The 15,000-nt window shown below is 46.2% G+C and overlaps 1 protein-coding gene across 1 annotated transcript in view; it reads left to right on the top strand.

The window, feature by feature from the left end:
* The window catches only part of LOC306918519 (dynein axonemal heavy chain 5-like), a gene marked incomplete at both ends in the record, with an annotated part of 55,875 nt that extends 40,889 nt beyond the window's left edge, over window positions 1-14,986 (top strand). The window contains 22 exon segments of the mRNA XM_079531420.1: window positions 222-292; window positions 443-550; window positions 900-1,087; window positions 2,016-2,210; window positions 2,579-2,713; window positions 3,412-3,469; window positions 3,639-3,770; window positions 4,033-4,250; window positions 4,541-4,675; window positions 5,367-5,543; window positions 6,981-7,070; window positions 8,193-8,330; window positions 9,045-9,143; window positions 9,534-9,701; window positions 9,978-10,083; window positions 11,126-11,226; window positions 11,623-11,715; window positions 12,766-13,002; window positions 13,751-13,816; window positions 14,120-14,251; window positions 14,253-14,261; window positions 14,909-14,986. Coding sequence (XP_079387546.1) covers window positions 222-292; window positions 443-550; window positions 900-1,087; window positions 2,016-2,210; window positions 2,579-2,713; window positions 3,412-3,469; window positions 3,639-3,770; window positions 4,033-4,250; window positions 4,541-4,675; window positions 5,367-5,543; window positions 6,981-7,070; window positions 8,193-8,330; window positions 9,045-9,143; window positions 9,534-9,701; window positions 9,978-10,083; window positions 11,126-11,226; window positions 11,623-11,715; window positions 12,766-13,002; window positions 13,751-13,816; window positions 14,120-14,251; window positions 14,253-14,261; window positions 14,909-14,986 — 2,734 coding nt within the window.
* Between the last annotated feature and the right edge of the window lie 14 nt (window positions 14,987-15,000).

Genomic DNA, 15,000 nt, shown 5'->3' with positions numbered 1-15,000 from the left:
CAGACAGGTCATTACCCCGCTGACAGACAGACAGACAGGCAGGCAGGCAGGCAGGCAGGCAGGCAGACAGACAGACAGACAGACAGACAGACAGACAGACAGACAGGCAGACAGGCAGACAGGCAGACATGCAGACAGACATGCAGACATGCGTGTGCGTGCGCGTGAGCGTGTGCGTGCGTAGCTTATGTATTGATTGAGTGATTGATTGATTTGTGCAGGTGTTACATCACTCTGGCTCAGGCCCTGGGGATGAGCATGGGCGGGGCCCCAGCAGGCCCGGCAGGAACAGGTATAACAGCCAATGACACGCTCCGAAATCCCTGTCCAATCCCTGCTCATCAAACATTAATTAATGGACCAATACAATAAATACAATACACATCGACTTTGTGCGTGTGCGTGTGCGTGTGCGTGTGCGTGTGCGTGTGCGTATAAAAAGGTAAAACGGAGACGACGAAGGACATGGGTCGTTGTTTAGGGAAGTACGTTGTCGTCTTCAACTGTTCTGATCAGATGGACTACAGAGGACTGGGACGCATCTACAAAGGTGCGTGGGTGTGTGTGCGGGTGTGTGTGCATGCGTGCATGCATGCATGCATATCACTATTTTCGAACAGTCCCAATCATCGTTCTCGTTTTGTTGGGGACACCCCCCGCAAGACCCCTGGGGGCCCCCGTACCCCACTTTTAGAATGAGTACACCTAAAAATCAAAAAAATCATACAGTATATACCTGCTTTCGCATACGCTATCTGTACTATACAGTATGTATGCCAGTGCTTTATTTAGCCTGTTATTACTTGCACTTTTCTTATTTTCTCTCCTGTGTACATGCGCACGTGCATGTGTGCGTGCGTGCATGTGTACTTGCATCGTGTGTGCCTGCCTGTGTGCAGGTCTGGCCCAGTCTGGCTCGTGGGGATGTTTCGATGAGTTCAACCGCATCGAGCTTCCCGTGCTGTCGGTGGCAGCGCAGCAGATCTACATCGTCCTGCAGGCTAAGAAGAACAACAGGAAACAGTTTGTCTTCACTGACGGAGACCTCGTAGACATGGACCCCGAGTTCGGCATCTTCCTCACCATGGTAACCACAACCACTTGAACGCACAGCATCGTTATTCTGGGGGGGGGGGGGGGGGCATTAGCCAAAAGATAGCAAATAGCAACTATTTAAAAAAAAAAATCACACCTAATCTCTCATTAGCAGGCAACAGTGCAGCACTATATCTCTCTCTCTGTTTCTGGCACAACAGCGCCACTTTTGCCCCTACTGCTACTCATAGTCACATAGTCACATAGGTTAACACGGAGTCACATAGGTTAACACATAGGTTAACACGGACATTGCTGTTCCTTGGAGTGGTTGCACTTGTGTCAAAAAAATAAGACCCTTCTCACACTGTCTGCAACCGTCCCTCCTCCCTCTCGCTAACTCGAGAACCGTTTGCCCCACCGACTCAAATTCCAAACGCGCGTTCCACACCCTGCAGGGAAGTGCAGTGTCCGGTACAAAAGTCTCTGGTCAGGCTCTGCCAGTGGGCCTAATCAGCCTAAATCCCATCACCTGTGCAATTTGCAGCCTCTGCCTCAGCCAATTGATTGCAATGGCAACCCCTACACCTGCCAATTGATTACATAACCAGTCCACTTTTCACAGTCAGTTTGCAGCACTCTTCAGACACAGGCAGACAGACAGATACAGACATCTCCATATGGGCACAAAAGGGACACAGACAGATAGTTAAAACGGGTGCTATGACAACGGGTATTATTAGGTTCCCAAGTTGCATCGTTCTCAAGTAGGCCAGTGGCCGGCGGGCACGTACAGGTCTAGTGATGAAAATAAGCATAATAATGTAGCCAGAAGTGTATGCCGTAGTTGAGCATTGGCTCCAATATAACTCTAGAGACTCGGTCTGATCGGATCGAATAAATTTAAATTTCCCTCGGGTATGCTTAATTCGGACCGGGTCTAATTATCCTCGGTTCTTCTGGGCGGTCCTCCTCTCCAGAACCCGGGCTACGCAGGTCGCCAGGAGCTCCCGGAGAACCTGAAGATCCAGTTCCGTACGGTGGCCATGATGGTCCCCGACCGAGCCATCATCATGAGGGTCAAACTGGCCAGCGCCGGCTTCCGGGACAACCAGGTCCTCAGCCGCAAGTTCTACACGCTCTACAAACTGTGTGAGGAGCAGCTCTCCAAACAGGTACCACTAGAGGCGACGCATTGTGAGCTTGGAGATCGGCTATTTTCAAATGTCCAAAATGTGTATAGGGCTGAAGTGGTTACTGTTTGTGTTACTGTAGTGGTATGTTTTGTAATAATAATAAAATCTACAAGGTAACTAGTAACTCAAGTTTTCAAATAATTATTGTAGTGGAGTAAAAGTACAATATTTGCCTACTCAAAATACTCAAGCAAAGTACAAATATCTCAAAATTGTACTTAAGTACAGTACTTACTGTAAGTACTTGTCCACCCCTGCGGAGCCTCATGTCATCATCAGTGGTTGTCCCTGTTTGTGGACGTCTCTATGGAGCCTCATGTCATCAGCGGTTGGTTGTCCACACACAGGTCCACTATGACTTTGGACTGAGGAACATCCTGTCCGTGTTGAGGACACTGGGATCGGTGAAGAGAGCCAGTCCTAGTGAGGAGGAGAAGACTGTGGTGATGAGAGTCCTCCGAGACATGAACCTGTCCAAACTGGTAATCTATCTCACCAGCACTGCTTTAGTCTAGCCCTGCGTAGCCAGCCTTCAGCTGCCTTTGCAATGCCTTATTGCCCCAGGCAGATTAAGTCTGGCCCCCTTCAATGCCTTATTGCCCCAGGCAGATTAAGTCTGGCCCCCTTCAATGCCTTATTGCCCCAGGCAGATTAAGTCTGGCCCCCTTCAATGCCTTATTGCCCCAGGCAGATTAAGTCTGGCCCCCTTCAATGCCTTATTGCCCCAGGCAGATTAAGTCTGGCCCCTCTCAATGCTTTATTGCCCCAGGCAGATTAAGTCTGGCCCCTCTCAATGCCTTATTGCCCCAGGCAGATTAAGTCTGGCCCGTCTCAATGCCTTATTGCCTCAGGCAGATTAAGTCTGGCCCGTCTCAATGCCTTATTGCCTCAGGCAGATTAAGTCTGGCCCCTCTCTCAATCGTGGGAGGACCTCACGGCCGAAGTGGTGACCAGATTTGTCTGGAACCAGGCTATTACCAACCAGGGCCCAGTATGCAAATACGGTGTGGGACATTGCGGAGAAACATTGCTGAGAGGGACGAGACTAATATCCACGCAGTGAAATTAGTATCGCCACGCGAGGCTAGCTTTTGCCCCAGTATGATAGAGACCTGGATGTCTCTCTCTCTCTCTCTCTCTCTCTCTCTCTCTCTCTCTCTCTCTCTCTCTCTCTCTCCAGGTGGATGAGGACGAGCCTTTGTTCATGAGTCTGATCAATGACCTGTTTCCTGGTATAGGTAGGTCTGTCTGTCTGTCTGTCTGTCTGTCTGTCTGTCTGTCTGTCTGTCTGTCTGTCTGTCTGTCTGTCTGTCTGTCTGTCTGTCTGTCTGTCTGTCTGTCTGTCTGTCTGTTATAGACTCTTGTACAATGCTACTGTATCTCCTCTTTGCTCTTCCTCTCCTGTAGTCTTGGATAAAGCAGGGTATGCTGATCTGGAGTCAGCCATCAGCAGTCAGTCTCAGCAGGCGGGACTGATCCCTCATCCTCCCTGGATCCTCAAACTGGTCCAGCTGTACGAGACACAACTCGTTCGACATGGTACGACCGTGGCGCTCGCGTGCGTGTGCGTGTGTGCGTGCTATGGCAGCTACCATACCTTGGCTCCAGGGGAAATAACGTTTTACCCATTTTTTACCCAAAAATGGAGGAAAATATGCCCCAAAAATTAGGAAAATAACCACATGTAACCGCAAAACATTTTCTGAAATTACGCCACTGCTGTCTGTGTGTGTGTGTGTGTGTGTGTGTGTGTGTATGTGTGTGTGTGTGTGTGTGTGTGCGCGCGTGTGCGCGCGCGCAGGCATGATGACGCTGGGTCCCAGTGGCTCAGGTAAGACGCGCTGCATCCACACGCTGATGAGAGCCATGTCGGACTGCGGGACGCCCCACAGAGAGATGAGGATGAACCCCAAAGCCATCACCGCCTCGCAGATGTTCGGGGCGCTGGACGTGGCCACCAACGACTGGACGGACGGAGTCTTCTCCACGCTGTGGAGGAAGACGCTCAAGGGCAAGAAGGTCTCTGGCCTGGACTGGACAGCGGAGGCCGCAACTGTGCTATTATTTTACTAGAGATTATTATATGGATTGGCTTTTAGGATTCATTGAATAATCAGGAACCGTGTTTTTCTTTGTATTTGAATGGATCAATTAAGTGTTATTTAAAAAAGATAGTTAAAATAGCGAATCTAAAAGCTGACAATGGTGCGTTGCAAGTTTGTAGATCTGCTATTGTACCTTTCCTGTGTGTGTGGGGATGGGCGTGCGTGCGCATGTGTGTGTGTGTGTCTGTCTGTGCGTGTGTGCAGGGTGAACACATCTGGATCGTATTAGATGGTCCAGTCGATGCCATCTGGATAGAAAACCTCAACTCGGTCCTGGACGACAACAAGACTCTGACGTTGGCTAACGGAGACCGCATCCCCATGGCCCCCAGCTGCAAGGTCACTGCTTATTGAGGGCAGAGCCATCTACTAGAAGAGTTGCGATGTTGAGGGGGGCAGAAACCGAGCGCTTGAGCGCTGTTCATGCAGCCTGCGTGCACACTTAATAGTCATTTTTCTCCTCAAAATGAGACAAACTTATAAACTTATAAAAGTCTATATTTTGATCACCCTAAGAAAGTGAAACCATTCCGCGACAATGCTTATATACAGTATGGACGGCTATCACTTCCGGGGCGAGCGGAAGTGACCCGTCTTGTCATTTACAAGTTTTGGCTTGTTGCTTTCCTTCTGAATCTGATCTTATTATTATTATCTTATTTTTGCGTGGTGCAACCACTCCCTTACGGAGCTGTGTGTGGGTGGGTGGCTGGGTGGCTGGGTGGGTGCGTCTGAGCACGAAAACAGCATGGTTGTTTTTCATCACTGCGCAACCTAATACACGCATATTAACTGAATATATGGTGATTGCAGGTGTGCCAGTACAGTACAGTGACAGTACAGTACAGTAGAGGGACCCCCACACGGTAACTCTGTCATTTCTCAACCGGTGTCGGACGCGGGGCGGCTCGTCGGAATCGGGCCGGCACCCTGGGTGCATTCCTGTGGGTCTGGAACTTCCGACTTTTAGTCGACGAAATCAACGCTGTTAGTAAACAGATGGTGTGTGTCTGCTTCTGCTTCCTTCCAGGTGGTGTTTGAACCCCACAACATCGACAACGCCTCCCCGGCGACGGTGTCTCGCAACGGCATGGTGTTCATGAGCTCCTCCGTGCTGGGTTGGAGACCCATCCTACAGGCCTGGCTGAATACGCTGCCCACAAGCCTGGCACGCTCTCTGCAAGACTGCTTCAACTGCTGCTACCAGGTGAGAGGAGAGGAGAATTGTTTAACCCATTTAGGCCTGACGTCGAAATTAAAAAATTGCAGTTTTTTCAGTTTTCTGAAATACCTATGTTTCTGTATCAGTGGTGCTCAATATTTCATGTCAAGGACCCCACAAAATATATGTAATATGCCTCCACCGCCCCATCTGAAAATATGTTGTTCCAGGGACCTCCCCAGAAGCAAAGATTTGAGTTAAAATGTTCACTCTGTAATAATATATATTCAAAGATTTGAGGCACATTTTCACAATTTCTCGAAAATAGATCTGCTATTAAGTATAACATAATGCTTTACTTTAAAACACCAAAACATTTTTTTTAACCCATTTTGAGGGGAACCCCGCCCAAAAAAAAAGTTATATATATTTAGCATTAAAATAATTTGGACGGCCCGGGCGGCTGTCGTAGCCCGCTGACAAGCCTGACAGCTTGTTGTGGGTTCGAGTCCCGATCCCGACGACCATTGCTGCATGTCACTCCCCATATCTCTCTCTCTCTCTCCCCATTTCCTGTCAGACTATACTTTACACTATCAAATAAAGGTATAGAAAATGCCACCGAAAGATATCTGAAAAAGGATAATAGTAATAATTCTGACCATTTTAATCCTATAAACGATTGATTATTTAAAATGAAAAAATCTGGATGTTTTGAATACATCCGGTACACAATTCATTGATTCATCATTGGGTTTTGCACTTTTCAGTGTCTTTGAGGATGCTTGTGCGGTGTATTATGAATCAATCAATAATAACTACTTGGTTATGTAATGTTAAACTAGACAGAGTCTAAAATGGCCCTCTCTTCCTCTGCTATAGGAATGTTATTCCAGCTCAAAGACAGTCATCCTTATTTACAATAGTAAAGAATGTTTACTGATACAGATCGACACCTACACCAAAAGGGCTTTTGTTCTGTCGGGCTTTGAAAAAGAAGGTGGGCCGCGAACACTTGCGAGATCCTCAAGTGGGCCCTGATCCAGAGAAGGTTGGGAACCACTGGGCTAAATGCAGTGGTTCCCAAAGTGGGGTCCGGGGACCCCAAGGTGTCCAGGGGGGTCCCCACCTAAATGATAGTTGGGAACCAAATGGACCCTTATGGGTCCAATCAGAGAGTGTACAAATGGACTTGTACACTCTCAGAGGTAAATCAACATTGATTGTACAATATAAATTGGGGTCCCAGAGAAAGAAAAAAATGCCATTAAATGGGTTGTCCATATAGCCTAATGCATGTAAAACTGGGGGTGCTTGAAATGAAAATGGTTGAGAATCACTGCTATAGAACCGTAATAAAAATATTGTGTTATGGGGGTCCCTGCCTGGCATATCTTTTCAAATGGGAATGACGATTTAGGGGTCCTTGACATGAACAAGTTTGAGAACCACTGTTATAGGCCTATACACTGTCTCTTGCAGGACCTGTTGAACTTCGTGTCCACTGCCGTGTCTCCTAAGATGCAAGTCCTGGAGTGTATGTACATCAAGCAGACCATTGACCTGCTGCAGGTATAGAATGCTTTGACTGTGTCAAACCCAAAAGGTTATGCTTTAAGTATATACCATGACATGATTATCCATAATGTCTTGATCATTCCCATCACATTTCATGAAAACTCACGCATCCATTCTCCAGTTATCACTTGAATTGCCCGGGGTTATTTAATCCATTACATTAATGCGCCCATATGATTTATAAACACGGACCCCTTTTCCGGACGGACGGGCGGAAGTTGTTGATGTGTGTGTAGCAGCTAACAATAGCCACACCACTCTAGAGTCGATCGACAACAACGGGAGACAAGAATAAATCTATCAAGACTATAGCGACTGGACCGCGGAGCGCCGTCTAACACAGGATCTTTTTTCATAAAAAGACGGGATGATTTAGATCGCGATGAACGTTTTAAGATTTTCGTTTTCATCAGCTAAACAGAGGAGGGAGTTTTTCGATGACGTCTCACTCTTGCGCAATCACCGAGGATTGCCCAGGAGGCGCGCCTGGGCTATAGAGCCATGCGATCCGTTCTCATATCAATAATCTTCGTCTTTTGGACAATACTTCGTCCTGGGCGTCGGGCGTTACTAATAGAAAGGACAAAGTACTTCGTCCTGGGCGATGGGAGTGTGAACATTCATACTCAGTTTGTGTGCTGCAGCCTCACCTTCCACAGCTCACAGCTTTATATGTTGCGGCATTCAGAGTATGGGTTTTATGCCGCTCAGACTATGGGTTTTATGGGTAAGTCTCCCATTGGCTTAGAGGTCGCAACTATGGCCGCCAGTAGAAGTAGGTGAACAAAACATTAAAATACTATTCATAAAATACAGGGGTTTTCAACGTTTTTGGCTGGGGACCCCCGGAAATGCTTTGGCCCTGTCTCGTGACCCCTGCCCTGCCCCCCCTCCCCACCACCAATACAAACTGACAAAAATAACCTTAATAATAGAGAAAATATATCATAAATTAATATTGAAACCAGATATAATCTTTAAGGAAAGTTTATGCATGCACCACGTACATGTAAACTCTTAAGTTCAATTTTCCAGCCATTCAGTTGCAAAGATTTTGCAACTGAATGTAATAATAATAATAATAATATTTGTATTTGTATTAATGTGTGAATCCAGGGCCTGTTGCCGCCGGGGTCAGAGGAGAGGCAGGGTTGTCATGGCGACGTGGTTCGTCTTTTCGTCCTGGCGCTCATGTGGTCTCTGGGAGCGCTGCTGGAGCTGGAGGACAGAGCCAAGATGGAGGCCGTCTTAAAGGTATACACACACACACTATAATGCTGCTTTTCAAAGGTGACACGGTCTTTGCAGGTGTCAGTAGAGCTCTTATCACGTGTACAAAAACACAGACCCAAACCGGAATGGACGCCTGAAATTTGGTCCGATTCCGAGCCCGAGTGGACCCGTGGCAATTTAGTCCGTTTCCGAGCCATTCCGACGTTCCTTTTTGAGGGGCGCTAGCCCCTCCTAATATGCCCAGCTTTCTGGGTTTGTGTGAACTCAAACATTGGCTTGTGATTGGCTGATCACAACCATAGCGACGATTATTTTGATAACCTGAGCAAAGTAAATGTTGAAGATAAAAGTGAGGGCAGAAAGGTGAAGACGGAAAAATGGGGACGCAAATTGTGATTGGCCGGAATGAGATGATGTATGATGCTAAGAGTGCCCCTCACTTCACACGGGTGTCTTTCTTTTTCCTCTCTCATGGACCTGGACGAGGAATCCATGATTGTACGCCAGTGTTTTCAATTCAAATCGTCTTGGCAGCTGCAGTATGTCTTGCAGTACGGTATACGCTACGCATGCATTGCGTAGCTCAACTCTCTTTTTCGTTTGCCGCTGCAGTAATCTGATCCTGCTGTTCAGTGTTCCCCGATCGATTTGAATCGATTGTCGATATATCGTTCGTTCCATGCCTAACAAATGGGATAACATTGTTTTAATACGTTGCATTCATGTTATTTAAAGGGCCACTCAACGTTGGACTTACCTCCGGCCGAGGATGGGCAAACCATCTTTGAGTTCACCGTCAACGAGCAGGGGTCCTGGGAGCACTGGTCCAACAGGGTATGCATAATTATGAATTATGTAAAGACCAAGTGCCACCATTTTTGGTACTTTTTGGATTTTCATTCATCTAAGCATATAATGATACATACGGAAAGCAGTCGTTGCAAAGCCTGCTCTCTTGCGTAGCCAGACAACTATTCCACGAATGCTATATAAAATTTGCTCGACTGTAAAGACGAAACGGAAGTGGGGAGAAGGCTCCACTTCCGTTTTCCGCTTTATATTTTACTCATGATAGAGCTTCCGTTGCTCCAGACTGTATGACGGAAGCATTTGGAAATTGCGAGACTAGGCAGATCCCAGCTGCAACATAGGGATTCTGGAGGTATTCAATGTGGTCATTGATGATGCATTTGGCCTTTTTGGCCGTAACTGTTTCCTCTGCAGGTGCCAGACTACATGTACCCCAGCGACCAGGTCCCAGACTACTCCTCCATCCTGGTTCCAAACGTGGACAATGTGCGGACGGACTTCCTCGTCCACACCATCATGAAGCAGGGCAAGGCCGTCCTGCTGATCGGAGAACAGGGCACGGCCAAAACGGTCATGATCAACGTGAGTGAAAGAATGAAGATGGAGAGGAAAGGATGGAGATGGAGAAAGAGAGGAAGTTGTGCATTAGTTGTTGAATGTTGCATCACTTTAACAGTTTTATTGCCGTGATTAAACAATCGTGTTCCAGATCTCCGTGCCGTGTTTTCACTAACCTTTGAAGAGACTTGATTGTAGCTTGTCATGAAAAGCCACTTTAAAACGGTGTTTAAATCGCCTACATTACATTAGGCTAATGCAAATGTGAGTGTAATGCTAAACACACCTGCCTGTCCCCAGGGCTACACCAGTAAGTTCAACCCAGAGGTCCACCTCACTAAGAGCGTGAACTTCTCCTCAGCCACCCTGCCCTGCATGTTCCAGAGAACCATAGAGAGCTACATAGGTGAAACCTCTTGGAACCGGCTACGTCCGCAACCATTTTATCCTGTCATCTGATCTTTCCTGTCTCATCTGAACTTATTTCATGCTGTCTCATCTGATCTTGTTTGTATATAGGGCGGCCTGCAACTATTATTTCCATAGTGATGATTCTATCTATTACTTTTTCAATTAATCACATAATCAAAGTAAAAAAATCACACCTGTGTGAAGTGATGAGGGCACTCTTATATACACTATATTTGCTCAGACACTATGACATAAAATTATCCATTCATTGTCAATAGTAATTTAATAGGACGGAAATCTACACTAATATCTGAATATAGGAAGGGCTAACTATGATGACATGCACAGAACAGGTATTGACTATTCATTTTATTAAACGATCAATTCAATTATTTATATATTTTTTGAGGGGCTAACCCCTCCTATATACAGGTTTAAGCGAAAACAATGTGAAACTGCACTATACAGTACAACAACTTGGCTTCATGTTTACTTACATGGCCGGTTAAGACTGAGGTTAGGGTTAGTAATAAGGTTAGTAGTCAGACGACGTGCCAAATGCGACGTCGGACAGTGGCTGACAACGACGTCAACATGTAGGAAATGTTCATACTGGCTCCGTTGCATGGTCTTGATAAGGGCTGATGACGGAGATTAAGCCATTTAAACCTGAGAACCTGATTCTACAAATACCATCTAAATCCTGACAGTTTTCTGAAATGTTTCTATAATTCAGTGGTTCTCAAACGTTTTCATGTCAAGGACTGATGCATTTGGCCGCAGACCCCCATCTCAAAATATGTTGATCCAGGGACCCCCCAGAAGCAAACATTTGAGTTAAATACTGTGAAAGAGTATATGCAAATGCAGATCTACAAGCTCGTAGCTATATGCGCTGCTATTTTCAACAGATAAAGTTCAAAATAATGCGGTTAAAGTGTTTAAAAGCTATAAGGTTGACACATTATGCGTCCTAAATGGGTGATAATATCCGAAACCGCTTTCTGAAGTCTGTGTGGTTGTGTTCAATGTTCCAGACAAGAGGATGGGTTCTACCTACGGCCCGCCAGCTGGACGTAAGATGACCGTGTTTATTGATGACATCAACATGCCTGTCATTAACGAGTGGGGAGATCAGGTAACACACACTTCCATGTTTGTTTGATATGACTTTCTCTCCTATTTTGCTCTTTTTCGTTACCATTTAGGACTATAAGGCCGATTCTAAAAATGCCTTCTAAATACTGACCTTATGTTTTCTGAAACATTTCAAATATTTGATTCAAAATGTTCAAAAATGTTATATTGCTACCCTAAAGAGGGTTCCCGTCCTGAAGGGGTAAAACACTAAAAGGGGTTCCCGTCCTGAATGGGTTCAAGTAAGTAAATGTTGATCGGACGTTCTCTGCAGATTATCTCAAATATTATCTCAGTTAAGCAATGAGATGTTTCCCTTTCTCTCAGATAGAGATAACCAATGACATGTGTTCCCTCTCTCTCAGATAACCAATTAGATGTGTTCCCTCTCTCTCAGATAACCAATGAGCTTGTGCGTCAGCTGATGGAACAGGGAGGGTTCTATAGCTTGGATCGTCCAGGGGAGTTCACCACGGTGGTGGACATACAGGTAAAGATGACATCAGGGTTGATTTTGACAGCACATTTTGATTATTATTATCTCATTAGTTTTAGTCACATTTTAGCCATCTAGAATGTTTTAGTGTGTCTAGTTTTAGTCGACTAAATATCATATGATTTTAGTCGACTAAATCTACAGTTGATTTAGTCAACTGGGTGTTGATGGGTGTGAAGTTCTGGAGAGGGTGGAGCTGTTTCAGCTCAGAGCTTCTCTTCTCTAACCGAGTGATTTCATTTCTCAGATCTTTGATGAAGCCTTCAGCCTGTTTCTCTGTTGTTTTCATCTTCCCTTCGATCATGTCGATGAGCTGAGCCTGGCTTCTCTCAATACTCAGTTGATCAGAGCAGTGAAGACCTGCACACTATCTGCGATCACTGTGTCTGCGTCTTTCCTGCTGAGCTCTACTGAGTGTTTGACCTCCTGAATCTCCACTTGTAGATCATTCCTGGATCCTGGATCATTCTCTGGATTTCAGCCTCCGTCTTTGCTTCATATTCTTCTTTCCACTCATGATTCCTGAACGGACGAACCATTTCAGAAACAAAACTATTGATAGATAGGTTTGGTCTCTAATATGTTTCTGAACTAGTGGTTCTGGGGTATCTTCAACCAGTGACGTCTGTCTTTTACAATCCAGGAATGTTTATGATGTGATTACAGCATACTTAGTTGTAAGGGCTTATCTTTCTATGGTCTGTGTCTCTCTCCTCTCTCTGACTAATGCTCCTCACACTCTGTGTAATCAGCTTTTAAGCCAGCCTGACTGAAATCTGACCTCCCAAATATGGAGTTCCACACGGCTCCACAATGTCCGTCACAGGAATATTGGGTATTGGGAATAATGACGCAGGCGTCTGCAATTGGCCTTGGCTGTTTTTGAGAGGCGCTAGCCCCTCCTATGCCCAGCTTTGTGTGTCTGTGTGAATTATGTTTTTTCTTTTTCTTTTTACAATGTTGCTTTGTATGCACAGTATGATTAGCATCATGTAGGCCTGAAATAGAAAACTTGTGATTGTGTGAATTATGCTTTTGTACCAGTTGGTGGCAGCGATGATCCACCCGGGAGGAGGGCGGAACGACATTCCCCAGAGACTGAAGAGGCAGTTCTCCATCTTCAACTGCACCCTGCCCTCCAACTCCTCCATCGACAGGATCTTCTGCACCCTGGCGCAGGGCTACTTCTGCCCGGAGAGAGGCTTCTCTCCTGGGGTGTGCCATCTGGCCGCAGCCCTGGTGCCAACCACCCGGCGAGTCTGGCAAGCCATCAAGGCCAAGGTACCGTTAATTACACATCTACTGTACACAACATTACACACAACTGTATGATATATTACACAATTAATATACTGTTGATTGAAAATGGGAAACATGTGGTTGTCTTATTTAGAGGTAGCCCTACCCATTATAGAATAACTGTAATAGTAATAATTTGTAATACTTTCAAGTGTCCAATATCAAGAAAATGAAAGTAACCCTTAACATGATAACATGTAGGGGGTAAGGCAGCTGTGGCTCAGGAGGTAGTAGAGCAGGGTCGTCCAATGATCCCTGGATCGGCGGTTCGAATGCCCGGCTCCTCCTGTCCACATGTCGAAGTGCAAGACACACAATGAGTCGGTCGGTGTGAGCTTGCCACCATTGGTGTGTGAATGTGGGAAGTGAGGACGCTTCACCTCCCAATGTATAAATTAATGGACCATTGTAAAGCGTTTTGAGGCACTTGGAAAAGCGCTATAGAAAATGCAATTCATTATGTATCTTAATAACTATTGTTTCTCTCTCCTATCCCCATCTCTCTCTCTCTCTCTCCTCTCTCTCTCTCTCTCTCTCTCTTCTCTCTCTCTCTCTCCTCTCTTCTCTCTCTCTCTCTCTCTCTCTCTCTTCTCTCTCTCTCTCTCTCTCTCTCTCTCTCTCTCTCCTCTCTCTCTCTCTCTCTCTCTCTCTCTCTCTCTCCTCTCCTCTCTCTCTTTCTCTCTCTCTCTCTCTCTCTCTCTCTCTCTCTCTCTCTCTCTCTCTCTCATAGATGTTGCCATCTCCAGCTAAGTTCCACTACATTTTCAACCTCAGGGACCTGAGTCGTATCTGGCAGGTACAGTATGACTGATAATAACAACGATGAGCTTTAGTCAGTCAATCTGCTGTCTGCTCTCATAACACAATGGCATGAATAGCCTTTATTCTATTTGGTATGTGCACTAGTGGCAGTTTTCTACTTACGTTTCCATTCTAACCGCAACTTCCCCTGAATGTGGAGTCATAAAACAAGTGAAAATAGCCAGAGAATAGAGTTGCAGATCGAGATAGGCTCTTTTTGCTATACATATGTAATGAAAAATTGCAAAATACGTGTGCGTGCGTGCATGTGTGTGTGCGCGCGTGCGTGCCACTGCAGGGTGTTCTGACCGTCACTTCAGAGGTGTGTGTGAGTCGGGAGGTTCTCTCCGGTCTGTTCCATCATGAGTGTAACAGAGTTATCGCTGACCGCTTCACGGATGACATGGACACGCACACATTCACTGCCATGGCTGGAGAAGGTATGTGTGTGTGTGCACGTACGAGTGTGTGTACACTGTGTAGACATGTCTTTGTGTTAGTGTAATGGGCTCTAGGCACACATGCCATTTTGGAAAGAACTTGGGCCCCTTCCCTATTTCCTTCCCTCAGGTGTTACCGATGATACTAATGAAGGCTCTGTTCCATTCACTCAGAGAGTTAAACGCCCGTACCTTACGGGTCAATGTGGTTCCATTTGTACACTCTCAGAGATATAGGGGTCCTTAAAAAATTGAGAACCACTGCACACTACATGGAACAGAGCCTTTATTAGAGTGTGTGTGTGTGTGTGTGTGTGTGTGTGTGTGTGTGTGTGTGTGTGTGTGTGTGTGTGTGTGTGTGTGTGTGTGTGTGTGTGTGTGTGTGTGTGTGTGTGTGTGTGTGTGTGTGTGTGTGTGTGTGTGTGTGTGTGCGCCTGTGTGCCTGTGTGCGCCTGTGTGTGCGTGTGTGCCGAGCTACACCAGGCTTTTTGCGCACGTTCACGCGCACCACGTGAGCCCCGCGTACGCGCACTTAAAATAGGACTGGACCTAAAAGTGCGTGTGCGCACAAAATCGCCCGGTGTACCCCGGCCGTTACTGTACTGTAACTAGTGTGAGACGTCAACATGTTTCTATACACTCTCCAGATCACAGCAGAGGATCATGGTCCGTCGCTGACCGAGCACGCTCAGTGGAACAGTTACTTTGTTGACTTCCTGGCCGCGGTTCCCGAGGCGAC

The sequence above is a fragment of the Electrona antarctica genome, assembly GCF_951216825.1.
Source record: "Electrona antarctica genome assembly, contig: scaffold_117, whole genome shotgun sequence".
Taxonomy (NCBI): domain Eukaryota; kingdom Metazoa; phylum Chordata; class Actinopteri; order Myctophiformes; family Myctophidae; genus Electrona; species Electrona antarctica.
The sequence above is the reverse complement of the archived record's forward strand: the minus strand, read 5'-3'. Positions and strand labels throughout refer to the sequence as shown.